The sequence below is a fragment of the Physeter macrocephalus genome, chromosome 4 (genome assembly GCF_002837175.3).
Source record: "Physeter macrocephalus isolate SW-GA chromosome 4, ASM283717v5, whole genome shotgun sequence".
Classification (NCBI taxonomy): Eukaryota; Metazoa; Chordata; class Mammalia; order Artiodactyla; family Physeteridae; genus Physeter; species Physeter macrocephalus.
This window is the reverse complement of record NC_041217.1, coordinates 75165592-75193216: the sequence shown is the minus strand read 5'-3', so window position 1 is coordinate 75193216 and position 27625 is coordinate 75165592. Positions and strand designations below refer to the sequence as shown.

The window sequence follows — 27625 nt, the reverse complement described above, 5'->3', positions numbered from 1 at the left end:
GAAATGAGCCAGTCACAAAAAGATAAATACTGTAGATTTCACTTATATGAGGATCTAAAGTAGCCAAAATCAGAGAGACAGAAAGTAGAATGGTGGTTGCCAGGAGCTGGGCGTGGGATGGGGGCAGGGAGAGTGGGAAGATGGTGTTCCTTAGCTATAGAATTTCAGTTTTTCAAGGTGAAAAAGTTCTAGAGATATTTTGTACAGCAGTGTGAATATATTGTAGTTAGCACTACTGAATTGTACACTTAAAAATGGTTAAGATGGTAAATTTTGTGTTACACGTTTTTTGCCATAATTAATGAAAAACAAAAACAAAACAATCCCTAACCTCAGTGGTGTTGACAGGATAGTCAGCTGTGCCCTCATGAGATCATCATCTTTTTTTGGAATGTCTGATAAATAAGAGTAAAGGACACATTAGAAACCTGACAAATAATAGTCATGGGTTTTTAAGTTCTGTGGGATGCTGTTATTATCTCTATTGTTTTGTGATGCCTTTTCATTGGCTTTTTTTTGTTGAATATTTTTTACCCCTTTCTAGTTTTCCTTTCAGAGTGAAATAGATATAACAAGTGTAATGCCTTGGACTAAGCCCTTTTTTTTCTCCTTCAGGTGTGATGACGATCAGATGTCTAATGATAAGGAGCGGTTTGCCAGGTAATGTAGTAGAGCATCTTGGTCCTTGTCATGGGACCAGGCGATTCAGAAATACTGAGTTTTAATTTTATCTCAGTGAGAGTTAATTTCTCTATCCAGTCTGTTTCTTCTTCTGAAAGCTGGCGAAACTTAGTATTATACTTGTTGTTTATGTTCGGGTAACAGGGCTTCAGACTTATGGCTTCAAACTAATGGAATATTTTACACAGTGTTTTTATGTATGTGATAGATATCTATATAGTGTGCTTGCTGGGTGTCCACAGGAACACAAACAATATGAATTTCTTTGTTGCATTTATTATTAAGTGGATCTACAAAATCTGTATAGATAATGGTTTTATTCTTTTAAAAATAACAGCAAAGAAATGATTTATGTGAAGACTGGAGTTTTTATTGAAAAAAATATGTTTATCTGTCAAGAGGATGAAAAATACTTTGCTTTATTAAACAGATCCTTCTCAAGTCAAATATTGGTTTATTTTTAGAAAGTTTATTCTATATATTATTAAGTAGTAAATTATTTGTTTTTTAAAAATCGAGTTTGCAGCCACCTCAGAAAAGTGAATAATCCAAAATCCAGTGCTTAACTAATAAGCATTTACTATTTATTCATTGCTGATACTTCTGGTCTGGGGCCCATACATTGAGAACAGTTGATGTAGAGGGCTAAGAAATATCAGTCAGAGTAGTTTAAAACTACTCTGAAGCAGTGATATGCCATCATAAGCTTTGAATGAGATGCTAATATATAAAATGCATATGGGATTTTTCTCTAGTAGCATTATATAGGACTGATTAAACAGAAGCACTGTAGTCAGGGAGGTAGATAGGAGGCTATTGAAATAATAAGACAGTGATAAAATCGTGAGGGCCTGGGCTAGAATGGTGGCCATGACAGTAGGAAAGGAGTGAATTTAAGAGGTTTTTGAAGAATTTGTTTATCGAAGTAGATACTTGTAAACATTGTAGGATGTGAACCGTCTCTAAAATGAGAAGTTAATAATAGGGATTTGGGGAGTAGTTTTTCAAAAGCTGCATTAGAAAGTGAAGCCATCAAATAGTAGTGGTGGTACAGGTTCACAGTCTCTTGACTGAAATTCCTAAAAGCTATGAAAACATGACCTGAACTGTTTTAGCCTTCATTTGTCTTGCTTAATGTGAATATTTATACATTCATGTATTTCACTCGGAAGTATTAGAGTGGGTAAGGGATTATGGATCTGTAGGGGTAGGAGTAGTGATAGGAATTTTAGATATTTAACTTTCAAACAAAAGAACTCATTTTCTTTTTCTTTTTTTTCTTTTTGGCCACACTGTGTGGCTTGTGGGATCTTAGTTCGCTGACCAGGGGTTGAACCTGTGCCCTCAGCAGTGAAAGTGCAGAGTCCTAACCACTGGACTTCCAGGGAATTCCCAAAACTCATTTCTTTAAGATATGATTTGTTAAGCTAGTTCACCTCACATATCCTCCTTCGGAATTCAGTTAGAGGGTCTTCAGAAGCTTAAATGAATTTTCCCAACTTTTTGAAAAAATAATTTGTAGTCTGTTAAATAACAGCCCAATGAACATGAAACTTTACTTACTATCACTGTTTTCTTTCTCTTCTGGTCAGTATGTATAAGTTTTCACATGGTTCTTATCACTACTGTGTTATTTTTTGTCTCTCTTTTTTTTTTTCCTGCTGGCCATCTTTTAGAAACTTTCCCATATATTGATAAGTCATTATACTTGTCATTTTTAATAGCTAGTCTTTCAGCCTGTTATGTCATACTTAAACTTTTTTTCTTACTCTATTTGTTGTTAATCTCTTTATATTTATATATATATTTAAGACGGAATTGATTACTGATAAACTGGCCTACCAACACCTTGTTTCTTCAGTTGTTACCAACCCTTATAGTATTTTAGTTATCCAGAGAAATTTAGTGATAATCTTTGTAGCACCTTCCAGGGAAGGGGGAGTTGGTAGTAGGATCTAGCAATGTTATGACTTTATTGCAGAGAAATGGGAAAGTGACTGAATAGAAATTTACTACTTTAGGATCAAATCATTGATAGGGGATATATCAGAAATTTAGCTCTTAGTTTTATTTATGTAATTTCTCCAGTGAAGCTATTTGGTTATTTTGTCTGTGAGTGCATGTGTGCTGTATGTGTGTTATAGAAAGATTGTGATCACTTGTTTGACATTGTTATCATGATTTACTGTTTGATTTTTTTTCATTATAGAATAGCATATGTGGATATCATTTTCTTTTCAGATTGGGAGCAGTGTGTGAGAATGGTATTCCCTTGTTTGTTTCTTGTTCAAACTGTATATCCTTGGTTTCTACAGAGAATGATTGGCTTACTGTGCTCAGATTATGTTAATTTATAATGAATATTGGCCTTTCTTTTATGTTGACCTTTATCCTGTAAGTTACTTTTTCTTAATCCTAACAGATGGCTTTGTAGAGTTACAGGCAAGGTTCTTGTCCATATTTCCATTTTCCCCTCTCGTCTCTGCATCTGTTTTGTTCTATTTCTTTTCTTTCCTTCCCTTCCCTTTTTTCTCTGTCCCTTCCCTCTCTCCTTCCCTTCCTCCCTCCCTTCCTTTCTTCCTTCCTCTTTCTTCCCTTCTTCCCTTCCTCCCTCACTCCCTTCCTTCCTTCCTTCTTTCTTTTTATTTTACTTTTAGCTTAGTTCATTAATTCTGTTTTTAGGTCGGATGATGAGCAGAGCTCTGCGGATAAGGAGAGACTCGCCAGGTAGGAGAACAGTGCCTTTTGGCATGATGAAGCAGATCATGCTGCTTTTTCTATCCTTTTTCTTATTCTGCTCTTTTCTTCCCCTTTCTCTTTGTGTTTTTCCTTGTCTGTGGCAAGAGAGGACAAGATTTTTAGAAGTTTGTGTGTAACAGGAACTTTGGCTTCCCCCATCAGAAAGTGGGTGGTTGAAGGAACTTTACTTAGGAATTTAAGAAATTGCTATTAGTTTTTATAGATTTCTCTTTTTATCTTTATCTTAGCACTAAGTTTCACAGAATAAAAAGCTTTCAGAAACAGTGCAGCTGTGCCAGTTGGTGCTTTAGCAGGGAAATACTCCTTTATCAGAAAACCAATAAATATATCTGTGTCTGCAATTAGTTCCCAGTCTTTAGGCCTCAGTATTTACTCCACACCTCTCTAGAAGGCTCACCCTTATTTTCCTATGTAGACTCACAGCCTAGATTACTTTGTCACGGCAGTACTGGTGTTGCTTTGGTGATTGAATCTTTTGTGTTTCCCAGAAAAGCTTAGCAGCCTAGATGTGGCTATTTAAAAGATCAGCCTTATGGATTTCGGTGTCAGAAATCTGTCAGATACTAGGAAAATGGGTGCTTTATGTTTGAGTGTAGAATTTTTTTTTTTTTTTGCGGTACGAGGGCCTCTCACTGTTGTTGTGGAGCACAGGCTCCGGAAGCGCAGGCTCAGTGGCCATGGCCCACGGGCCTAGCCGCTCTGCGGCATGTGGGATCTTCCCGGACCGGGGCACGAACCCGTGTCCCCTGCAACGGCAGGCGGACTCTCAACCACTGTGCCATCAGGGAAGCCCTTGAGTGTAGAATTTTATGTTTCTCAGGCAAAGTAACAGTGTGAATCTATGTTGTGAGACCTTTTCAGTAAAGGAGACTTTATGGAGTTCTCTTTGGAGACTGTTGTCGATAATGTAGAAATACTGTGGAAGAAATGTTGTGCCCAAATTTTCCTGTTTTTTGGTCTCTGTGATTTGGGATGACTCAGTAGGAGATAGATCACTAATACCAGTACCAGTTTTTATTACTTCCCCCCTCTTACCTACCATTTCCTCTTTCAGCTGGGCCACAAGCTCATTTTGCTGCCATTTCAATTTATGCCTCCTACGAACTCTTTCACTCTTCATAAAACTGATTGGTGTGGTATGGTGGGAAGAACATTGCATTCATTGGGAATGAGGACAGCCCTTAAAAGAGTCAGTTAACTGCTTGACCTTAGTTTGCTCTTATCATAAAAAAGAGATTTATGTTAGATTTGTTGTGTTCTTTTTGTTTTGGCAGAGAACTTTTGTTCCAATAGAATCCTTCAGTGGTAATAGAAGTCAATAAAAAAGACAAAAGCAAAGCTGCTCAAGTAAAAACAGAAATGTAGCATGTTGTGTGTGTCTCTCCTTGAAGCAGTCCCATAGAAGACACTGAGGAACTATTAGGCTTTTCAGAAATCCAGTTTGAAAACTACTGGATTATTATTATTATTTATTTTATTTTATTTTATTTTTATTTTTTGCGGTACGCGGGCCCCTCAGTGTTGTGGCCTCTCCCGTTGCGGATGCTCCGGACACGCAGGCTCAGCGGCCATGTTTCACGGGCCCAGCTGCTCCGCGGCATGTGGGATCCTCCCGGACCGGGGCACAAACCCGCGTCCCCTGCATCAGCAGGCGGACTCCCAACCACTGCGCCACCAGGGAAGCCCATGGATTATTATTTTTAACAATGATATTCTGTTTGATTTTGAGGAAGTCAGTATTGGAAATATGTTCTACTTACCCTGGTGAGATCCAGATTGTATGTTTTCAGGCCTTTAAACATCTTCCTGTCCACTTCACTCCTATTCTCCAGTTCACTTTGTCCCAAATTGGACACCCATAAGGGACCTCTACTAGATGATATCTTACAAATCTCATGAGCTCAGTGTACTGGCACCAAACCCAGATAGAGAAGGTAGGGCTTTGTGCATTAGTGGGACAAGTATAACTTCCAATTCTGCTGTCTAATGTTGAGAATGAGAGATTCTTAGAACAAACAGCATTTTGTAGACCAAGGGAATCTATACTATCAATTCTTGTATCAGCTGTTGAGCAACATACTTGTGTTGGAAAAAAATTGGTCATTTTATGTTTTCAGCCTTTAAAAAGTTGAATTGGTAGACATGAAATCAGCCAAGCTGCTTTCAACATTTTTTAAGACTGTCATTTCTTAAAACACATTTTGTTCTGAGGGAGTGGTAATTTACATAGGATGTGAAGTTTCCAGGAGTTAGAATTGCTGGTATCTGCTTGTACCCTGTCTGCCTCATTAGTTTCTATTCCATACTTGCTCTGCATGAGAAGTTTGGCACACCTTACTTTAACTTCTGAGACTTAAGCATCACTAAAGCTAAATACCACATTTCTTTAGCAGCTCACTTGGTATTCATATCTCTCTCCCGGCTCCCAAATGGCCAGATGTGACCACCTGGTTGGGGCTTCTCCTCTCTCTCTCTCCATGCAGAGAAAATCATAGTGAAATTGAACGGCGCCGACGGAACAAGATGACAGCCTACATAACAGAACTGTCAGACATGGTACCCACCTGTAGTGCCCTGGCTCGAAAACCAGACAAGCTAACCATCTTACGCATGGCGGTTTCTCACATGAAGTCCTTGCGAGGAACTGGCAACACATCCACTGATGGCACCTACAAGCCGTCTTTCCTCACTGATCAGGTCTCTGGGAAGCACAGCTGAGAGAGTCTAGAATCTTTTGAAGGTTTTGATCTTTTTGGGGTAGATGACCATAATCCTGAATAGCACATTATATTGGGAGTCAGAGCAGAGAGGAGTCTCTAGTTTCTTATTTATTTATTTATTTAATTTATTTTTCGACTGCTTTGGGTCTTCGTTGCTGCACGCAGGCTTTTTCTAGTTGTGGTGAGCGGGAACTACTCTTAGTTGTGGTGCGCAGGCTTCTCATTGCCGTGACTTCTCTTGTTGTGGAGTATGGGCTCTAGGCATGTGAGCTTCAGTAGTTGTGGCTCGCGGCCTCAGTAGTTGTGGTTTGCGGGCTCTAGAGAACAGGCTCAGTAGTTGTGGCACATGGGCTTAGTTGCTCCACAGCATATGGGATCTTCCCGGACCAGGGCTCAAACCCGTGTCCCCTGCATTGGCAGGCAGATTCTTAACCACTGTGCCACTAGGGAAGTCCCTGTAGATTCTTTAAAGCACAAGAATTCTGCTCTGAAGGAAATATTCAGACCATGGGAAAGTGAGTTTTGATCCCTGACTATACCATTTATTAGCTTTGGAACAGTGAGAAGTAGAGAAGAATTGTGAAAGCTATTTAGCAAAACTTATAGGTACTTTAGAACTGTACTCATGAAGAACAGTGGAATCACAGGGAGAAGAAATGACTGTGTCCATGAACCAGTCATTTACCTTGACTTTAGGGTTATAGAAGATGGAAGGAATCTTATTTTTTATTCTTGAAGCAGCTTCCAGTTTTAGTGCTACAAGGAGTCTAATAGGAAGTTGTTGTTGCTTAGAGATGTGCTCTGTTACATTTGATGCACTATGAGAAAAATAGAGAAGGCAAAAACATTTCCAGCCTTTCAGGAACTCAGTCTGAATATGAATATGTGAGTGGTAGGATACACACATAAGTGAAAAATGATAGGAAAATGGGTATGGAGAAGAAATGCCTTAAAAAAACTTATTAATAATTTATATAGGATTAGATATGTGTGTGTGTATGTATATATACATATATATGTATATATGCATATATATGTATATATACATATATATGTATATATACATATATGTATATAATGGGTATGGAGAAGAAATGCCTTAAAAAAACTTATTAATAATTTATATAGGATTAGATATGTGTGTGTGTATGTAAATATGCATATATATGTATATATGCATATATATGTATATATACATATATACGTATATATGCATATATATGTATATATACATATATATATGTATATATACTAGAGGGATAGCTAAAGTGAATAGAATGGGCAGGCCTGAGTGAGAATAGTCAGCAAAAACTTCAAAGAGTAAGGAAGCCATGTTGTGTTTTATTAAAAATAACACTTGGTTATTGCAGAAAAATTTGTAAAATATAGGAAGTATAGGGGAGAAAAAATTGACCTGTGATGCCATGCTTTTATTCAGAGGATTAGAAGGAAAGGAAAAATATAATTTGGAAGAAAGCAATAAGAATTTTCTAAATAGGATGGTCTATATGAAAGTACATATAGCACAAATTTTTTATATATGTACATTGAAATAGTTAATCAATTTGTTCTAACAGAACACATACAGATATTGATTCAACAAACTCCAGTAATGCACATTTTGTAAACTAACCAGGTGCTGTGTGCTATTAGAAATGTAAAGAATGGTAAGAGATAGTCACTGGTAGAAACAGACATGTAAGTAAATCAATCATAATATAAACACAGAATCAGTTCTGTATCAGAAGGAGGTGCAGTAATAAGTCCTGTAGAAGTGCAAATATGGAAAATGAAGAATAGAGGAATACTGTTGTAAATATTGGAAATAACTTGATCAAAAGCATAGTGAGAATAATCAGGTTATTCAAGGAAAATCAGGTAGTTTAGCATGCCTTGGGAGATGGTAATAGGAAAGTAGGCTGGGACCTGATGATGGAATATTTAGGTGTTATGTTAAATAATTTAGATTTTAATTTTTAGGCAATGGGGAGCTATAAAAAATGTGGTAGCATTTTAAGGATGGATTGGAGACAGTGTAAGCAGGAAGACCATTTGTCTTGGCATGAGATGACTAGGACAGTGACGTTGTATTTGAAAATAAAATTTATAAAACTGAGTTATCCCTGGAGTGTGAGAAAAAGGAGTTAGAGTTTTGAGGCCTGTATCCTGAGAGGAAGGGGATACTGTTAATCAAGAAAGGGAATGCTAGACGAGCACAGAGGATTGTTTTCGAAGGGGAAATGACAGGTTTTGAGATGTTGAAATTGAATTGCTGGTAAAATGTCTATTTGGAGATGCTTAATAGATTTTAGGCAAGTCTAGGCATATAGATTTGGGTATCATTTCTTAGTGGAGGAGTGGATATGATTTTTCAGGGAGAGAGTATGGAATAGAGAAGAGAACTTAAGATAGAACCTTGGAAATGCCTACACTTGAGACTTGAACAAAGAAAAGGGAACCTGAAGCAGAGAAGGCACATTTGGAAAGGAAGTATAAGTTGGAGTGCAGTGTCATAGAAGCTAGGGAGAAATAAAATTTAAAGGGTAAAATGAACAACACTATCAGATATGCAGTGAGATTGAGTAAAATGATATGGACTCAGGAAAGGGGACTTGAGTTGGCAGTTAGGAATACATTAGTAACCTGAAAAAACATGAATGTAGTGGTTTAGAGTGAAGATTGCATTGGGTTTGAGAAATAAGTGAAAAGAGAGTAGAGCCAGTGAGTGTAACACTACTATTAATTTAAGCTTGGCGCTGAAAGATGAATTGGGCAAAGTTGAGGGAGGTTTTGTATAGAATTGAGAAAACTTGATCATGTTTAAGGTCTGAGGGGAGAGACTTCCCTCGTGGCACAGTGGTTAAGAATCTGCCTGCCAGTGCAGGGGACACAGGTTTGCGCCCTTGTCCAGGAAGATCCCACATGCAGCGGAGCAACTAAGCCCATGCGCCACAACTACTGAGCCTGCGCTTAAGAGCCCGCGACCCACAACGACTGAAGCCCGTGCGCCAAGAGCCCGTGCTCCGCAACAAGAGAAGCCAGCGCAATGAGAAGCTCACACACCGCAATGAAGAGTGGCCTCCGCTCGCCACAACTAGAGAAAGCCTGCACACAGCAACGAAGACCCAATGCAGCCAAAAATAAATAAATAAATAAATTTATTTTTTTTACAAAAAAAGATCTGAGGGGAAAGAGAGAGAAAAACGCCAATATTTGTAGAGCAAGATCCTAAAAAGAAACCAGAGAGAGTGAGATCAAGAACTCAATTATTTATTTATTTATTAAAAAAATAATTTTTAAAAATTTATTTATTTATTTAATTTATTTTTGGCTGTGTTGGGTCTTGATTGCTGTGCGCGGGCTTTCTCTAGTTGTGGCGAGTGGGGGCCACTCTTCGTTGAGGGGCACAGGCTTCTCATTGCGGTGGCTTTTCTTGTGGCGGAGCATGGGCTCTAGGTACGGGGGCTTCAGTAGTTGTGGTGAGTGGGCTCTAGAGCGCAGGCTCAGTAGTTGTGGCGTGTGGGCTTTGTTGCTCCACGGCATGTGGGAACTTCCCGGACCAGGGCTTGAACCCATGTCCCCTGCATTGGCAGGCAGATTCTTAACCACTGTGCCACCAGGGAAGCCCAAAAACTCAATTATTGTTAATGGTAAGCCTTTTTATTCCCTATCTTGAGTTCTGAGGTAAAGAGGAGGAGGTGGATAGTGACATAGACACATTGAGGAAATACCTATTGGAAAAAACTGTCTCGTCCGTGAAGGTAGTTATATTTAGGTTGCAAAGCTGTGCCTGTGGATTAGACAGAAGCCAGCAATTACTTATGGAGAGCTACATATGGCCTGAAGTATCTTATTTCTTTCCATGAATAATATTTGGTTTTTCAGAAGCGTTCAGTATTAACGTGTATTTCTCTTCCTTGGGCAGGAACTGAAACATTTGATCTTGGAGGCAGCAGATGGCTTTCTGTTTATTGTCTCATGTGAGACAGGCCGGGTGGTATATGTCTCTGACTCAGTGACCCCTGTTTTGAACCAGCCGCAGTCTGAATGGTTTGGTAGCACACTCTATGATCAGGTGCACCCAGATGATGTGGACAAACTTCGTGAGCAGCTTTCCACTTCGGAAAATGCCCTGACAGGTATGAGTTAATGTGGATGGAAAATGAATGGCAAATTCTTTCTTCTTTTTTTTTTTCTGAGATAGAAGAGGTGTTTTAACTCTTAAATTTTTTGATTGAATCTGGCAAAACTTTTAGAATTTTCTCCTTTAATGAATATAATCTGTTCTTTTTATCCACATGCAGGTAATGTATTTTGTAGCTCATCTTTAGAAAATGTTTTATTAGTGACAATGCTCATAAAAAGTTGACTTTGATCTTAATATTAGTGTCAATACACAGTAACGGCCAAGCCTACAATAACCCCCACCACCACCCCTCCAGCCATTCCAGAAGAATGAAATTATCCGTGTTTCTGTCTCATTTGTATGGGTAAATACCTGGTATTTTTTCTACCCTGTTGTGCTTGGCTTTGGCTTGGTATTAAGTTCTATGATAGTAGATTTTTATTTTAGAGGGGGATGATTATCAGTGTATAAGGTGTTTTTGGGGGGTTTTTTTGTATTTATACTATCTTTCTGTCTTGTTTTTGCCCCCACCTCCACCCCCACATTTAATGTTATTCAGTCCTTTTGCCCTAGTTTGGCTGAAGGAAACAAGTCACATCTGCTCCTAAGCGATCTAGAAAAAATTTTAATGTGGAAGTAGATTAAAACTGGTAATTAAAATAAAATCCATTATGGTCATATTAATGTTGGTATTTAGCTTTCATTTATGTTTTTATGGGTTTCATTTTCCTAGTTCTTCTTTTTCTCAAAAGTTCCCACTGGTTTCTGTATAATAAAGGGAGGAACAATTTTAGCATGAGACAGATGGGTGTTTCTGTAGCATATAAAATTATTTGTTATTAAACCAGTGACATTCACTCCATGCATGTGTGTGCGCGTGCATATGCACATTGCATGCGTGTTTATAAAAATAATCAGACCTAAGGATATAGCCTTGCTCTTGCTTGCCAACTTTACCTACTTCTACTCCTGTCTTGCCTTGCACAAAGTTATTTCCAGTCCTTTGAACTGAAGAGTAAGATTCACTGATGGGAATTGAGGTGTTTTAGGCTTGAAAAAAATCCATCTCCTACTTGGCTTATTTTCTTATAAGCAAGGAGATTGGAGAGCATGAATAGGCTACTTACTTATCTTTGCCTCCAGTATCTCTCTCTCCCTCTTCCCCACACACAAGAATGTACTCCAGACTGTTCTTCACATCCTTCTTCAGGGCGTATCCTTGATCTGAAGACTGGAACAGTGAAAAAGGAAGGTCAGCAGTCTTCCATGAGGATGTGTATGGGCTCAAGGAGATCTTTTATTTGCCGTATGAGGTGAGTGTCAGGATGAGGATTGTGATTTGCCATAGGAAGAATTAAGAACTGAGGGTTTGATTTCTGGTCAGAGGAGTTAAACTTCTAAATCCAAGCTCCAGTTAGATTAAATTTAGCTCTCAAGACCCACGTGAGTTGTAACACAGAATAAAGTGTTAAGGAAACTAACATTTACTGAACTCCTCCTACGCCAAACATTATGATAGGTGCTTTATGTCTGTCATCTCATTTCCCACAACTGCCCAATAGGGTAGAATTCCTGGTTACTATTTTGCTGATTTAAAAAAAAAAGACTCAAAGAAATTGACTTCCCAGGATTACATAGATAATGTTTGATACAGGATTTCATTTTAATCCATACTAGTTGGATGCCAATACCTACGTTTTTTTCCCAGTATATCACGAGGCAACATCCATGTACTCAGACCATTTCTGCACCCCTCCTTTTTTGTAGAAATTTAAGACTTTATTATGTCTTTCACTTAATATTTAGCATTAATAAATTATATACTATACATTTTAGGATTCTGAAGAAAGGATGGTGATACTTTTCTTCACAGCTAGAGAAAACACCTCTTAAAGTCACAAAATAAATTCAGGTTGTATAATGGAAATTGACTGCATTTTACGAGAGGATGCTTCTTAGAAATGATGAATAGGATATTAAGAAAAGTTTCCTGGGGGAGTTTAAAAATTGAATATTATGTGGCTTAGTGGTTTAGAGTAGTTTCTGGACCCAGACTACTGGATTTATCACTTATCTTCTGAGACCTTGAGCAGATTAAATGACTGCTTTGTGTTTGCTTTTTTTTTTTTAAATATTTATTTATTTTTGGCTGTGTCAGGTCTTAGTTGCAGCACATGGGCTCTTCATTGCAGTGCGTGGACTTCTCTCTAGTTGCAGTGTGCAGGCTCCAGAGCACATGGGCTCAGTAGTTGTGACGTGTGGGCTCTCTGGTTGTGGTGCACGGGCTCCAGAGCGGGTGGTCTCAGTAGTTGTGGCTCACAGGCTTAGTTGCTCCACGGCATCTGGGATCTTAGTTCCCTGACGAGAGATCGAACCTGTGTCTCCTGCATTGGAAGGCAGATTCTTAACCACTGGACCACCAGGGAGGGTCCCCCTGCTTTGTGTTTTTATTTCTTCATCTAATATTGGGAGTTATATCAACCTCATAAAGTTGTTATAAGGATTAGATGAATAAATATATGTAAAGATGCTTAAAATAGTGCATGACACATGTAAAATTCTATGTAAATTTTATTTATTATTAAAGAAGTGAAAGAAAGTAGAGGGCTTCCCTGGTGGCGCAGTGGTTGAGAGTCCGCCTGCCGATGCGGGGGACACGGGTTCGTGCCCCGGTCCAGGAAGATCCCACATACCGCGGAGCGGCTGGGCCCATGAGCCATGGCCGCTGAGCCTGCGCTCCGCAACGGGAGAGGCCACAACAGTGAGAGGCCCGCATACCGCAAAAAAAAAAAAAAGAAAAGAAAGAAAGTAGAGAGGATGGGAGAGAGTGTCGCAATATGTGGACATGGCTAATGCAAAGACATAGGCAGGAGCAAGATAAATAATAACAAAATATAGCAAATAGATTGTGTTGCAGCCTAGTGCTGGAGTCAACAAACCACAACTCTTTGTTTGTAAATAAATCTTTATTAGAACATAGCCATGCCCATTTGTTCACATACTGTCTGTAGCTGCTTTTGTGCCATAATAGCAGAGTTGACTAGTTGCAACAGATTGTATGGCCCACAAAGCTGAAAATATTTACTGTCTGGTCATTTACAGAAAAAGTATACTAACCCCTGATGTAGAGAATCTCTGCATTTGAAGAGCATGTAGAACATTTTGACTTAAAACTCTGGGACAGTTACAAGTTTTAGAAATACCAAACCTGACTTCTTTATCCTTCCTTGTTAGGAGCATTGTTACCAATTTTCTGTGTCAAGTTGTATTCAGAGCCTGTTATCTGGCTGTTAACTGATGGAAGCTTCTTTGATAGTGTAGTGCAACTTTTTTTTAATTTATTTTTTTATTGAAGTATAGTTGAATTACAGTGTTGTGTTAATTACTGCTGTACAGCAAAGTGACTCAGTTATACATATATATTCTTTTTCATATTCTTTTCCATTATAGTTTATCACAGGATATTGAATATAGTTCCCTGTGCTGTACAGTGGGACCTTGTTTATCCATTCTACATATACCAGTTTGCATCTGCTAATCCCAGACTCCCAATCCAGTCCTCTCCTACCTCCCTCCCGCTTGGCAACCTCCAGTCTGTTCTCTATGTCCCTGCTTCTGTTTCATAGATAGGTTCATTTGTGTCATATTTTAGATTCCACATATAGGTGATATCATATGGTATTTGTCTTTCTCTTTCTGTTTTACTTCACTTAATATGATGATCTCTAGTTGCATCCATGTTGCTGCAAATGGCATTATTTTGTTCTTTTTTGTGGCTGAGTAGTATTCCATTGTATATATGTACCACATCTTCTTTATCCATTCTTCTTTCAGTGGACATTTAGGTTGTTTCCATGTCTTGGCTATTGTGAAAAGTGCTGCTGTGAACATAGAGGTGCATGTATAATACCTTTTTGAATTATAGTTTTGTCTGGGTATATTCCCAGGAGTGGGATTGCTAGATCATATGGTAATTCTATTTTTAGTTTTCTGAGGAACCTCCATACTGTTTTCCACAGTGGCTGCACCAACTTACATTCCCACCAACAGTGTAGGAGGGTTCCCTTTTCTCCATACCCTCTCCAGCATTTGTTATTTTTAGACATTTTAATGATGGCCATTCTGACCGGCATGAAGTGGTACCTCATTGTAGTTTTGATTTGCATTTCTCTAATAATTAGCAATGTTGAGCATCTTTTCATGTGCCTATTGGCCATCTGTATTTCTTCTTTGGAGAAATGTCTCTTTAAGTCTTCTTCCCATTTTTCCATTGGGTTGTGTTTTTTTTGTTGAGTTGTATGAATGATAGTGCAACTTAATTGCTTTTAATCTCTCTGTTCATTGAAACAGGTGTGGCAATAGCTCTGTGGACCCAGTCTCCATGAATAGACTGAGCTTTGTGAGAAACAGATGCAGGTGAGATCTTAAGCTGTAAAAAAAAAACCCAAAGGGATGGCCAGGTACCTTTAGAGATTGTCACATTTTCAACTATTTTACTATCGTACTTCCTTCAGCAGCCCTCACCCTCATCCCTCACTTCCCAGTTACTTTTTTTCTGGCAATATTTTCCTGAACTTCTAAAGCTTTTTGCTTATCCTGTTTAAGGAAGTTACGCTACCACTTTACCTATTGATACTTTCTTCCTGCTGCAGTACCTTTCAGTTGCTTTACTTTGGCAAAGGTAAAAAATATGCTGGTCACTTTTGGGTGGGAAAGGTCCAAGTACAGTCGTCCTGTTTTATAAACACCCAAGAGCCTAAAGTTAAAGGTACTAAGCCAGCATTGCCTTTTAAATGTTACTGGGTAGGGTTTTCTCCTCACACCTGTAATTTTTCTAGGAATGGACTTGGCTCTGTGAAGGATGGGGAACCTCATTTCGTGGTGGTCCACTGCACAGGCTATATCAAGGCCTGGCCCCCAGCAGGTAGGAAAGTTGAATAGTGACTTCTTCCTGGGTGCAGCAAGTTCCTCACAGAGTCCAAGAAAGTTAGCTAATATTTATCTTGTACCTGTAGTATATGAAATGTACTTTGGTATAAACTGTAATAGGAAAGAAAAAGTGGACTCCTTCCCTTCCTTTATGGATCTTATATTCCAGTTAGGGAGATGGATTACTCAGACTTGAAAATGTCTTGGTGATGGCTGTGTCACAGAATGTAGTTTTTAAATGTCCAAATAGTAATGTATACTGAATACCTGTATCTAAGTATTTGTGTGCAAAGAAGCAGTTGACATTGAATGCAGTTGATTTGGGAAAGTTTTCTAAAGTAGGAGCAAGACTTGGATGGAGAAGGGGGGAAATGGGTTGATTGTAGTAACTTGTAAACGGGATATTCTCTGCAAAGACTTTAAATCAGGATGTGAGCAGATTAATTTTACTAGAACTTGAAGTCAAAAAGGGAATGTGAGAAAAGTGGTTGGGGTACAAGGATCAGCCTTTTAACCTGGCTTGTCAGAATTTTCAAATTGTAGCAATTTTATTACCTCCCTGCTGACTAGGTGTGCCTGGGAAGTGGGGGTTATAGGGAGATAGAAACTAAGAGAGGCAAGGTGGTGTATTTTGGTAAAGGTTAAACTTTGGATTTGGAAAAACCTGGGTTTGATTCTGGCATTGTTATTTATTAGTGGTATAACTTAGGGTAAGTTGCTTGACTTGTATGGGGAAAAAAACCCCTCAATTTTCTCATCTATAATTTAGAGATAATATAACCCATATAGAGTTATTGTGAGAATTAGATTTAATGTAAGGAAAGCATCCAGCCTAGTGCCTGGCATGTGGTAGGCACCCAGTAAATGGTAGTTAAATGTAATTAAGAAAAATTAATTTTAAGTCATAATGAAGTTTGAACTTTTTAGTTTATATACTGTATAAACCATGCATTTGAGATATACATGATCTTTTATACTTCTGTGTAGCTCTCAAAGAAATACTATTTTTCTTGGTAAAAAGAAGAAAAATATGCAAAGAGTAGAGGGAAAATGCAACTTCTTCCCTTTCCACATAAACATTGAAACACTAGCTTGTCTCTTTTCCAAAGGACATAAATAACTATTGGTGTTTGGTTTAATTTCATTTTTGGTTGTTTGCTTACTTTGAAAGTCACAGGTTAGGCAAGACATCCGTTCTCTGCCTTTGATATGGTCACAGAGTAAATGGCTGTCTTCATACGTATTTGGTTTGTCCAGCCTAGTCTTAGAATACTTTGAGTGAGACCTGTACTCTGCAGTGTATTATAATTAATGTGAGAATAATATGTGAATTAATATATATAAAAGTACTTAAAATAGTACCTGATGTATATGGTAAGTTCTTTGGGTTGTTTACCTTTATTCTTATCTTTCAGCAGTCTGTATTGTTTCATACCTAGTCTCTGCATACCTACATGTGTTTTAAATCTTTACATATCTGACTTTTGAAGGCAATTGAGTTTGAGATACCTGTTAAACCTTTTAACTTCACCTTCCTGAAGGTGTCTCCCTCCCAGATGATGACCCAGAGGCTGGCCAGGGGAGCAAGTTTTGCCTAGTGGCTATTGGCAGACTACAGGCAAGTATGAATTTTCCACATCTATATCACCCATTTTCAGTGGGACAAACTCTCCTTCAGGATGTGTTCATGTTATTTTTTCTTTTACTCTCTGAATACAAATGAATAATTCTGAAAAACTGCGAATATTTTGAGGAATATGGTATTCATAGTTAACATTGCTTCTCTTGGATTTAGCAGAAGCTGAAGAGAGTGAGAGAGATTGAGATCTTTTCCTCTTTCATTCGTTTAGCTTTACAATGCTGAATTTTCTATTTCCAACTAATTTCTTTTGCTCCTATACAATAGAAGAGAGATCTTTTCATTTTTCATTACATGACTAACAGTAGAGAACTGGAATTATTTTGATTCTCCTTATAAAAACAGATGTTTCTTGGTTACTTGGGAGTATAATTTTCCAATCTGAATAGTGAATACCACCTAGCTAAATGAAAGTAAGTGGGTTTTAGGTTGAATGAATTATTACCTTTCTTTACAAAGTTCGTGAAGAGTACATGTGTAGGAGTGGAGCTAGGCCTCATGCCCTATCTGTAATGATCACTTTTTCCTTTTTGGATGGGTTGTGAAAGTTTAGAAATTCCTAAAATTGGAAACCTGATGGGAAATACAGCTGTAAAGAATGGTGTCATTTTATCTCATTTTTATCTCTTTTCTTTCAGGTAACTAGTTCTCCCAACTGTACAGACATGAGTAATGTTTGTCAGCCAACAGAGTTCATCTCACGACACAATATTGAGGGAATCTTCACTTTTGTGGATCATCGCTGTGTGGCTACCGTTGGCTACCAACCACAGGTGAGGAGCTGGAGCTATTACACCACTGATATTTAGGCTTCTGTTTTCCCTTTGCTATGCTGAGATTATTCAATCATATAATTCCAGAGATAGCCAAAACATGTCAGCCCCAACTCAGAAAAAGAGATGATCCTAGTCTGTTGATAGCTAAATATAATTTCAGCTTCCTACCAAGGTTATCATCTGATCTAGAAAAATATGGCTTGTGAAACCAGGCTGGAGCAGCAGGTACAGATATATATTTCTTTTTTGTTAGTGATATTAATACAGATAATGATGCAAAAGTGCTTATTTTAACTAGTTATAATGATATGGCCACCTTTAGGTAATTCATATAATCATCTAGTTGCATAGTAACCCATAAAGTATGCAAATTTAGCACCAGTTATTATGATTTATTTAGATATCTCATTCAGCAGACCAGGTAACTATGTCTGAATTGAGAAACAAGTCATTACATAAACTTTCAAAATTATAGCTGCCAGGAGGGACTTCTGTAAAGAGGTTGGTGAAAAAGAGATCTTGAAAAAGGAGAACAAGGTCAGAGAGCATTTACACTACCTGATGCAACACCTGTTGTAAAGCTGTTGTTACCAACACAGCATGGTGTTGGTGTAGGAATAGTTACATAGATCAGTAGATGAGAATCAAGTCTGTTCTCATATTTATGGTCAACTGATTTTCAACAAAGATGCCAAGACAATTCAAGGGGAAAAGAAGCTTTTCTAATAGATGCTGACGGAACAGTTGTATACTCATAGGCAAAACAAAACAAAAAGAATGTACACTCTTACCTCACACCGTACACAGAAATCAACTCGAAGATATAAAGGTGTAAATGCCAAAGTTATAAAACTTCTAGAAGAAAATAGGATAAAATCTTTGTGATCTTGAGTTAGGCAAAGATTTTTTTTTGGCCACGTTGTGCAGCTTGCAGGATGTTAATTCCCCCACCAGGGACTGAACCCAGGCCACAGCAGTGAAAGCGCCGAGTCCTAACGACTGGACTGACAGGGAATTCCCTAGGCAAAGATTTTTTATATGACACTAAAAGCATGATTCACAAAATAAAAAATTTGGTAAGTTGGGTTTCATAAAAGTTAAAATTTGCCCTCTTAAAAGGGCATCATTAAGAAAGTGAAAAGACCAGCCACAAATTGGGAGAAAATATTTGTAAATCATATATCTGAAAAAGGATTTGTATCCAGACTAAAGAACTTGCAGAACTCATTAAGACAACCAGCCAGTAAAAAAGGGGCACAAGATTTGAATAGACGTTTCACCAAAGAAGCAATATGAATGGCATATAAATAGTTGCTCGTCATTAGGAAAGTACAGATTAAAGCCACAATGAGATACCACTATATGCCCATTAGAATGGCTATCATCAAAAAGTATTGGTGGGCTTCCCTGGTGGCGCAGTGGTTGAGAGTCCGCCTGCCGATGCAGGGGACACGGGTTCGTTCCCTGGTCCGGGAAGATCCTACATGCCGCGGAGCGGCTGGGCCCGTGAGCCATGGCCACTGAGCCTGCGCGTCGAGCCTGTGCTCTGCAATGGGAGAGGCCACAACGAGAACCCCGCGTAACGCAAAAAAAAAAAAAAAAAAAAAAGTATTGGCAAGAACATGGAGAAACAGAACCTTCATACATTGTTAGTAGATAAGTAAAATGGTATAACTACTTGGGAAAACCATTGTGGCAGTTTCTTAAAAAGTTAAACATACACTTACCCTACAAATTAGCAATTCCACTCCTAAGTATTTACCCAAGAGAAATGAAAACATATGTTCACACAAAGATTTATACACAGGTGTTCATATCTGTATTATTCATAATAGCCAAAAAGTGGAATGTCCATTAACTAGTGAATGGATACACACTGTGGTATATCCATGTTAGAATATTTATGAGCAATAAAAGGGATATACTATTGATACCTGGAACAACATAGATGAACTTCAAAAATATTGTGTTCAATGAAAGAAGCCAGACACAGAAGACTACGTATTGTATGATTCCATTTGTATAGAAAAGGCAAAACTAAAGAAGCAGAAGCAGATCAGTGGTTGGCCAAGGGATTAGGAGCAGGGATTGACTACAAACGGGCAGAAGAGAACTTTTGGGTGCAGTGGACATGTTCTAAAACTGAATTGTGGTAATGGTTGTACAACTGTATACATTTATTATAGGTCATCAAATTAACATTGTAAAATTCATTTAGAATGAGTGAGTTTATCTAAATTATACCTCAAATCTATAAAAAATTCAGTTAAAATAAATGTACAATATCCTGAAAAAGAAGAATGCTCTAGAGGTCGGTTGTTTAGCAGATTCCATCTTTTTTTGTTTGTCTTTTTTTTTCCCCCCTCCACTCTTATCCATAATCCTAGGATAAAAGCAAGAGAAATGAAATCCAAGTCCCCTGCTAATGGCCCAGGAAAGTTAGATGATCATAGAAGTGTCAATTTTACTCTTCTTTTTCTTTTTTAGGAGCTCTTAGGAAAGAATATTGTAGAATTCTGTCATCCTGAAGACCAGCAGCTTCTAAGAGACAGCTTCCAACAGGTAACTTTTTTTCCTGGTTTGGATTGGAATAGTATTTTAATCTAATATCTGTTACTACATTCATTCCACAAGTATTTATTGACTGCTGATTAATCAAGTACTGTGGCAGGCCCTGCAGTTTTATGTTCTTTAGTACTTAACCTGTATTTTTAAGAAACAGAAAAGGACCAGTACTTTGAAACTATGGATAATGTTCAAGGTATTTTTGTTTGGCTTTGGCTGCTCAGTGTCTTATATCCAAGGGGCTGTCTTTAAAGTATTTAAAATACTCTACACTTCACTGAACAGTAGATAGTAGTTGAAAAATTCATCTCACGGTTCTTTTATAGATAAGTGAAAGTTGGCTCTTAATTGTAAGCAAACTCTTAATTTCAGGCCCTAGATCCTGAAAACATCTGGCGAATTTAATTTCAGGACAGACTTGGCTTTAGATAGTAGGTCTTACTTTATATTAGACTGGTTAGTTTTCCTCTTTAAGCCTCAATAGTGTTTTTACTGATACAATGGTTATATAAGATGAAGCATTTAAAGCACAAAGGCCAACTTCTAGAGGAAATCAGACAATGGCAGTAAAAAGTCTCTCTGTCTCTCTAATTCCTCAGCATCACCTGTTCCATCCACTCACATTATGGGTAGTCCTTTTTTTTTTTTTTGTAGCATAGTCTTAGAAAAGCTATTCTGACTTCTGTTGAAACCATTCAAAGCTAAGGACGTGGACTTCTGGCAGTGCGAGAAGGTGTTGTACAGTATATTTTAAATCCATGAAATTCATAATTCTGACGCTTTGGGCCACAGAGTATCACTTTATCACTTCTAGAAAAATGTTTATTCCAAAGCAATGGGCCATGTATACACTCTGTAATCTCATGGTTTTTATTCTGATATCAGTTGCTGCTATGATACTAGAGCACAGAAGCAAAGGTACTTTTTAATGTGCAGACTAGTTGCTGCTTACTAGTTGCTGATTTCTAGATTTTGATGTTTCTTATGTCTAGATGGGTTTGTATTTCTTTTTGCTTTTCAGTACATAAATTTAGTTGCTATTTCTAATGAAGGTTGTTTTTCTCTCTTTTTTTTTCTTCCCGTTTTGGTTCTTGTCATGCTTTGTTTCACATTTGATTTTTTAAAGTTTTATTTATGTATTTTAAATGTGCCATTTTATTATTGCTAAGTGAAGTATGTCCCGTTTTCCATTATAATTATTTCTCAGTCAGATTGTAATGTCAGCAGTTACTGCCACACTCTTGTCAACTTAAACACAAAGGTTATCACTTAACTTTTTCTTAAAACGCAATTTAAAGTGTAGGTATTTTGAATTACTGGGCTTATATTTCATTGGCATGGATATGTACAGTAATAATCAGGTTTCAAATCCAGTACTTAGTTTGTATACAAATGTAATTATGTTCATTGTGCATATATTATACAGTGAGCACATGTAAGTATTAAAGCCTACTTATTATTGTTTAAATGTAGATGTTCATATCTCATTTCTCTTTTATAATGTTAAATAAATGTTTTTCTTAAAAAAAGAAAAAAACACATAGCCTAGTGCTTGACATATAGTAAGTACCAAATAAATGTTAGCTGCTAATATTATTTTTTTTACTGTTAAGGAGGGGGTTCAAAAGATTATTTTCTGTTCTTTGAGATTAGAAACTAAAATGATCTAAAATTGCTTTCTTTTAAAAAATAAAAGCAAAATAAAACTAAAGCCAACTTAGTTTTATTTATAGAAGCCTTCATGGGTGCTATGAAAACAGAAATTCTCAGGCTTGGCAGAAAAAGCTAGGATTGAGGGGCAACATGTAAGCTATGTTCAGTGTCATTAAACTTATAAACGCCTAGTAAATTTGCTAGATCAGTGTATCTTTAAGGGACTTTCCAAAGGAATTAGGGAAAGATAGTCTTTTCTCTCCTGGAATAATTGTTACTCCTGTTTGATATTGACAAGAGTGGTTAGGTAGCTTGGGACTCTGAGAGAAACATGATAAATATACCTCCTTATTGTTTAGTCACTTATTTTTACTCCCCAAAACAACAAAATGTTGTTTTGTTAGTAACATTGCAAGAGACTGTTACTTCAAGGACAGTGACACAAGGATCTTAAGGTTGTAAATGTCTAAAGAAAATTTTTTGTGGGTTTCAACTGATAGCATGAAAACTTTTTCAGGTGGTGAAGTTAAAAGGCCAGGTGCTATCTGTCATGTTCCGGTTTCGGTCTAAGAACCGAGAATGGCTCTGGATGAGAACCAGCTCTTTTACTTTCCAGAACCCTTACTCAGATGAAATTGAGTACATCATCTGTACCAACACCAATGTGAAGTATGTACCATAAAGACCTTTTCCAATGTTGGGATTTCTCACGGGCCAAGTCTGCTTAGCCTTATCAGGTTACCTCCTCTTCTACTTTTCTAGTAGTAAACACCATTATTTCTTCATCTTCCAACTTCTTAGAATTTGGGGTAGTTCATCCAGGTAGAGTAAAATTTTTTTTAATTTAATTTTTTACTGGAGTATAGTTGATTTATACAGGTAGAGTAAAATTTTAACAACCAGTAGCTTAGAGACTAGATTCTGAAATGTGAAGGGTTTGGTCAGTTGACCTTTGAACAACATGAGTTTGAACTGTGTGGGTCCACTTATATGCAGCATATACGGAGGGCCAACTATAAGTTATACTCAGATTTTCGACTGCTCAGAGCGTCAGTGCCCCTAACCCCCGTGTTGTTCAAGGGTCAACTGTATTTCAACTTTATGTTTCAACCCTTTTTAGAAAGGATTTTGCTTTATACACCAGTTTATTACTCTAGTCTGACAGGAATTTTTTCTAGAGCAGGTATCTGCAAACTTTCTGTAAAAGACCAGATACTAAATATTTTAGCATTGTGGGGCATATAGTCTCTATTGAAGCTTCTCAATTCTGCTGTTATAGCACAAAAACAGTTGTAGACAAATGAATAAAGATGGCTGTGTTCCAGTAAACTTTTATTTACAAAAACAGACAATGGACTGGATTTGGCCCACGGACCATAGTTTGCTTTAGAGCATAGCTATATTCACTCTTTTGTTAGCTTCTGTTTCTCTGTTCCTTGATTCTTTTCTCTTTGAACTTTCTCAGCTTTGTAAGAAACGATTTTATTAAAATAGATTTCATATACCATACAGTTTACTCATTTAAAGTGTACAGTTTCTTAAGTATGTCACAGGATTGTGCAAGTATTACCACACACACAAAAAAACTATTACCTCCAAAGAAATCCTGTACTAATTAACGGTCATCCTCCCCAAGCCCTATGTAACAACTATTCTATTCTGTGTCTCTATAAATTTGCCTGTTCTTATAAATGGAAACATATAATATATGGTTCTTTTGTGACTGGCCTCTTTCACTTAGTATAATATTTTAAGGATCATCCATGTTGTAGCATGTATCTGTACTTCATTTCTTTTTATTGCCAAATAATATTGCTTTGTATTGGTATACCACATTTTGTTTATCCATTCATCAGTTGATGGATATTGAGTTGTTTACACTTTTTGGCTGCTAAGAGTGCTGCTATGAACATTTGTGTACTAGTTTTTGTGTGGATATGTTTTTAGTCTCTTTGGTATATACCTAGGAGTAGAATTGCTGGGTCACATGGTGACTCTATGTTCAATCTTTTGAGGAACTCCCAAACAGTTTTCCAAAGCTGCTGTACCATTTTACGTTCTCGTCAGCAATGTATGAGGGTTCCAGCTTCTCCACATTCTTGCTGTCTTTTTTTATTGTACCCATCCTAGTGGGTGTCGGTTGTCAAGGTACTTCTTTTCCATTTAATCTATCTGTGTAGAATTGGCCTTAAACCCATGTGTGAAGATCTGATTATAAATAATTAGCAAGTGTGAATAATATCGGTGACAACATTGAGTTTCTGTCCTCCAATTCAACTTTCAGGGCTTGTAAAGTTTAGTTCTTTGCTAATTAATTTTAGTATAATGGAGTGGATTCATTTAGAAATTTTCATTAACTTAGGACTCAGATCATTGTAGTTTTTTGGGTTTTTGATTTTGTATCTTTATATTACAGAACAACAACGGTTTTGTGTTTCTGTTTTGCTTAAATTTTGAAATGTTTAAGTCTTTTTAAGAAGTTGTTTCTGGAAATAATGGTTTTCCCCATTTTTGCATACTACAGTTTTTCCCACTACAGTAAGTTTTAGTTGATTCTTAATATTTTATTTTGTAATAAATACTCTTTGTAGAAAATTCAGAAAGTATTGAAAATAGTAAAGAGAAGGAAAAATATTCTCACTCTCCAGAAATAGTCTTTGTTAATGTTTCATTGTGTACTTTCAGTTTTTTACTTATGCTTTTTTTAAAACACAATATATGGATATACATACACACATCCACAGCAACTAGGTATTGAATACCTGGAAGGAGTTAGAGCCCAAACAGGATGAACTCTTGTTCCATAGGACATAGTTTCTATTTGTACCATGTTTTCTGTAGTGTGAATTATTTGCTGAATCTGAAGTTACAGGTTATCGTAGGATTGGACTTGAAAGGGGAATTTATCAGTGATTACCCCATGTACAGGTGAATCTATAATGTCTTATGTACAAACAGAGTCAGATACTTTTTTTTTCTTTGTTCTCTCTACTCTTCATTTTCCTAGGAACTCTAGCCAGGAACCACGGCCTACACTGCCCAACACAATCCAGAGGCCACAGCTAGGTCCCACAGCTAATTTATCCCTGGAGATGGGCTCAGGGCAGCTGGCACCCAGGTGAGAAATGGTCGAAGAATCATTTATTGAGCAGTGACTAGCCTGGGGTAGTGGCCGTATACAGTCCCACTTTTCTGTTTATTTGTTTGTTTTAATCCTTTCCCCGGATTCTTTTTAAAAATCTCTCTTCCCGTTTCTCTCTTTACTTGCCTTTAACATATAGGCAGCAGCAACAGCAAGCAGAATTGGATGTGGTACCAGGAAGAGATGGACTAGCCAGCTACAATCATTCCCAGGTTAGTGTGTCTTCTTTGAGGGATGGCGAGCATTTCCTTAAGAAGTATCCCTGAGAGCCAGTTAGAGTATATGTGTATCTTACATGAATTTTAGGGTTATTGAGTTGTCATGTTAAACCTTCTTGGTTATTTTTATCATTGTATTTCCACAGGTTTCTGTTCAGCCTGTGACAACCACAGGGCCAGAACACAGCAAGCCCCTCGAGAAGTCAGAGGGTCTATTTGCCCAAGATAGAGATCCAAGATTTTCAGAAATCTACTCCAATATCAATACGGGTATGTTTCTTCCTTATTCTCATTTTAAATTCTCATTTTCATCACTTACTGATGGGCCTACAATTGCCCAATCAGTAGTCTCCCAGTATATTTCCATTTAATCCTAATACCTCATGAGTAAATAGGAACTTGCTGAACTAATATATTACAACCCCTTGACTGGCCCTCCCCCAACTTCTTTTGGTCCACAGATCAGAGTAAAGGCATCTCCTCCAGCACTGTCCCTGCCACCCAACAGTTATTCTCCCAGGGCAACACATTCCCTCCTACCTCCCGGCCGGCAGAGAATTTCAGGTGAGCCCCATATGTGTGTGCTGCTTTACATGGCAACTGAGGGATTCAGTTACTGAATCCAAGTTTTATTCTTCCCTAGCTTTCTCTGGTTATTTCAGACAAAGCAGTGGAACTTGTAGGCCTAGGATGAGACAAGCTTGCTTTTCTTCCTCCTTTTTCTTTGCACCTGTCCTGTTGCCATGTTCTAGGTTCCATCTCTGTGTGTCCTGATCAGTGTGTGACTGTCAGTCTTTCTCGTCTCTTTCAAATTCTGTTATCAAGTTTTCCTTAACCCCAGGGAGTCAAGGGAATCTAGGTATAGCACTAGATTGTCCTGTGATTCCTAGATTCTGTGATAAATGCACCTTTTTAATCCTTACCTCACTATTTGTTCACTCCTAGAAATAGTGGTCTGGCCCCTCCTGTAACCATTGTCCAGCCATCAGCTTCTGCAGGGCAGATGTTGGCCCAGATTTCTCGCCACTCCAATCCTACCCAGGGAGCAGCCCCAGCTTGGACCCCTAGCACCCGCCCAGGCTTCTCTGCCCAGGTAAACCTTCTTATCTGTCTGTCCCTTGTGTATTTTTTGTTTGTTTGGTTAGGCTTTTCTACATATGTAAAATTATTGCTGTCTGTCTTAGACATCTTCTTTCCACCCCCCCCATCCCCTTCCTTCCAATTTTTATCTTTATTGGAAGCAGCTAGATAATTAAAAACCATAGATAATACACACATCTCAGAGTCCATGGTTTTCACATTCACCTTAAATCAAAATTGCTCACAAACATCTTGAACAGGTTTCAGTTTCAGATTTGTTTTGGAGTAAATTCTGAGAAGTTTCCACTTTGGTTAGGGCTACCAAATACAGGAACAAAGGAGAAAATTAATCACTAATTTATACACAGTGATATCTATTTACCAAAAAAAAAAAAATTGTGTTGAAAAATCCTCATATAGTATATATGTGTATATATAAAATATATGTTAAGGCTAAAGCTAGTGTCCTGTTATATGTTGATATATACTTATATTGCATAAGTAATATCTTAAATAAAAAGCCAAAACCAGAAGTAAGCTCCATAATTGTTATATGCAATATGACCTCATTGTATAAAAAATGCATAGGAAAATAAAAACTGGAAGAAGTTATCCAAAAATGTTAACCATGGGTCTTTGGTGGTAGAATTATGGATGATTATTTCCTTTTTATTTTCCTTCCTTTTGAAAATATCCCACAGTGCATATGCATTACTACTGTAGTGAGAAAAATGTTTAGTTACCAAAAAAAAAACATCATTAGGAACAAACAAATGTGGTACAGACTAAATAAAATGATACAAAGTGTTTTTCTCTATATATAATGCTATACTATTATTAATACCTCTAGTTTTTGTATAACTTTACAGTTTATAAAATGCTTTCATTTAAGTCATTCTTGATTAATTCTCACAACTCTAAACGTGTACTGTTACTAATCCCATAGTTCTTTGTTTTTTGCAATTTATCACAAGTGTTTAAAAATAGTGTCAAGGGAGATTGGGAGTTAATTGGAAGAAATATACAATGGGATATAAGTAATGAGCTTGGCTCAAAAGAATCCAGTGATTGACAGGGATAACGTTAACTCTCACAGGAATGGCCTGTGCAATAATGTTAACGTTCCATTTGCTCTCTACCCCTTTCTTTCTTTTAGCAGGTGGCTACCCAGGCTACAGCCAAGACTCGTTCTTCCCAATTTGGTGTAGGCAACTTTCAGACTCCATCCTCCTTCAGCCCCATGTCCCTCCCTGGAGCTTCCACTGCGTCACCCGGTGCCGCTGCCTACCCAAGTCTCACCAATCGTGGATCCAACTTTGGTGAGTTCAGACTAGAA

At 37.6% G+C, this 27625-nt stretch overlaps 1 protein-coding gene across 3 annotated transcripts in view; it reads left to right on the top strand.

Annotated features, from left to right (window-relative positions):
* The window catches only part of ARNT (aryl hydrocarbon receptor nuclear translocator), a 65907-nt gene that overhangs the window by 34333 nt on the left and 3949 nt on the right, over window positions 1-27625 (top strand). For 2 of the 3 annotated variants that reach the window (XM_028488873.2, XM_007130429.4), the window contains 17 exons: window positions 616-660; window positions 3364-3408; window positions 5925-6138; window positions 10087-10300; window positions 11498-11600; window positions 14638-14703; window positions 15126-15211; window positions 16758-16834; window positions 17494-17628; window positions 20119-20193; window positions 22367-22518; window positions 24857-24967; window positions 25131-25203; window positions 25356-25479; window positions 25671-25773; window positions 26155-26302; window positions 27446-27608. In XM_028488873.2, coding sequence (XP_028344674.1) covers window positions 616-660; window positions 3364-3408; window positions 5925-6138; window positions 10087-10300; window positions 11498-11600; window positions 14638-14703; window positions 15126-15211; window positions 16758-16834; window positions 17494-17628; window positions 20119-20193; window positions 22367-22518; window positions 24857-24967; window positions 25131-25203; window positions 25356-25479; window positions 25671-25773; window positions 26155-26302; window positions 27446-27608 — 1934 coding nt within the window. The remainder of the gene's footprint in view (window positions 1-615; window positions 661-3363; window positions 3409-5924; window positions 6139-10086; window positions 10301-11497; window positions 11601-14637; window positions 14704-15125; window positions 15212-16757; window positions 16835-17493; window positions 17629-20118; window positions 20194-22366; window positions 22519-24856; window positions 24968-25130; window positions 25204-25355; window positions 25480-25670; window positions 25774-26154; window positions 26303-27445; window positions 27609-27625) is intronic. The other variant, XM_028488872.2, reaches the window with a different exon arrangement.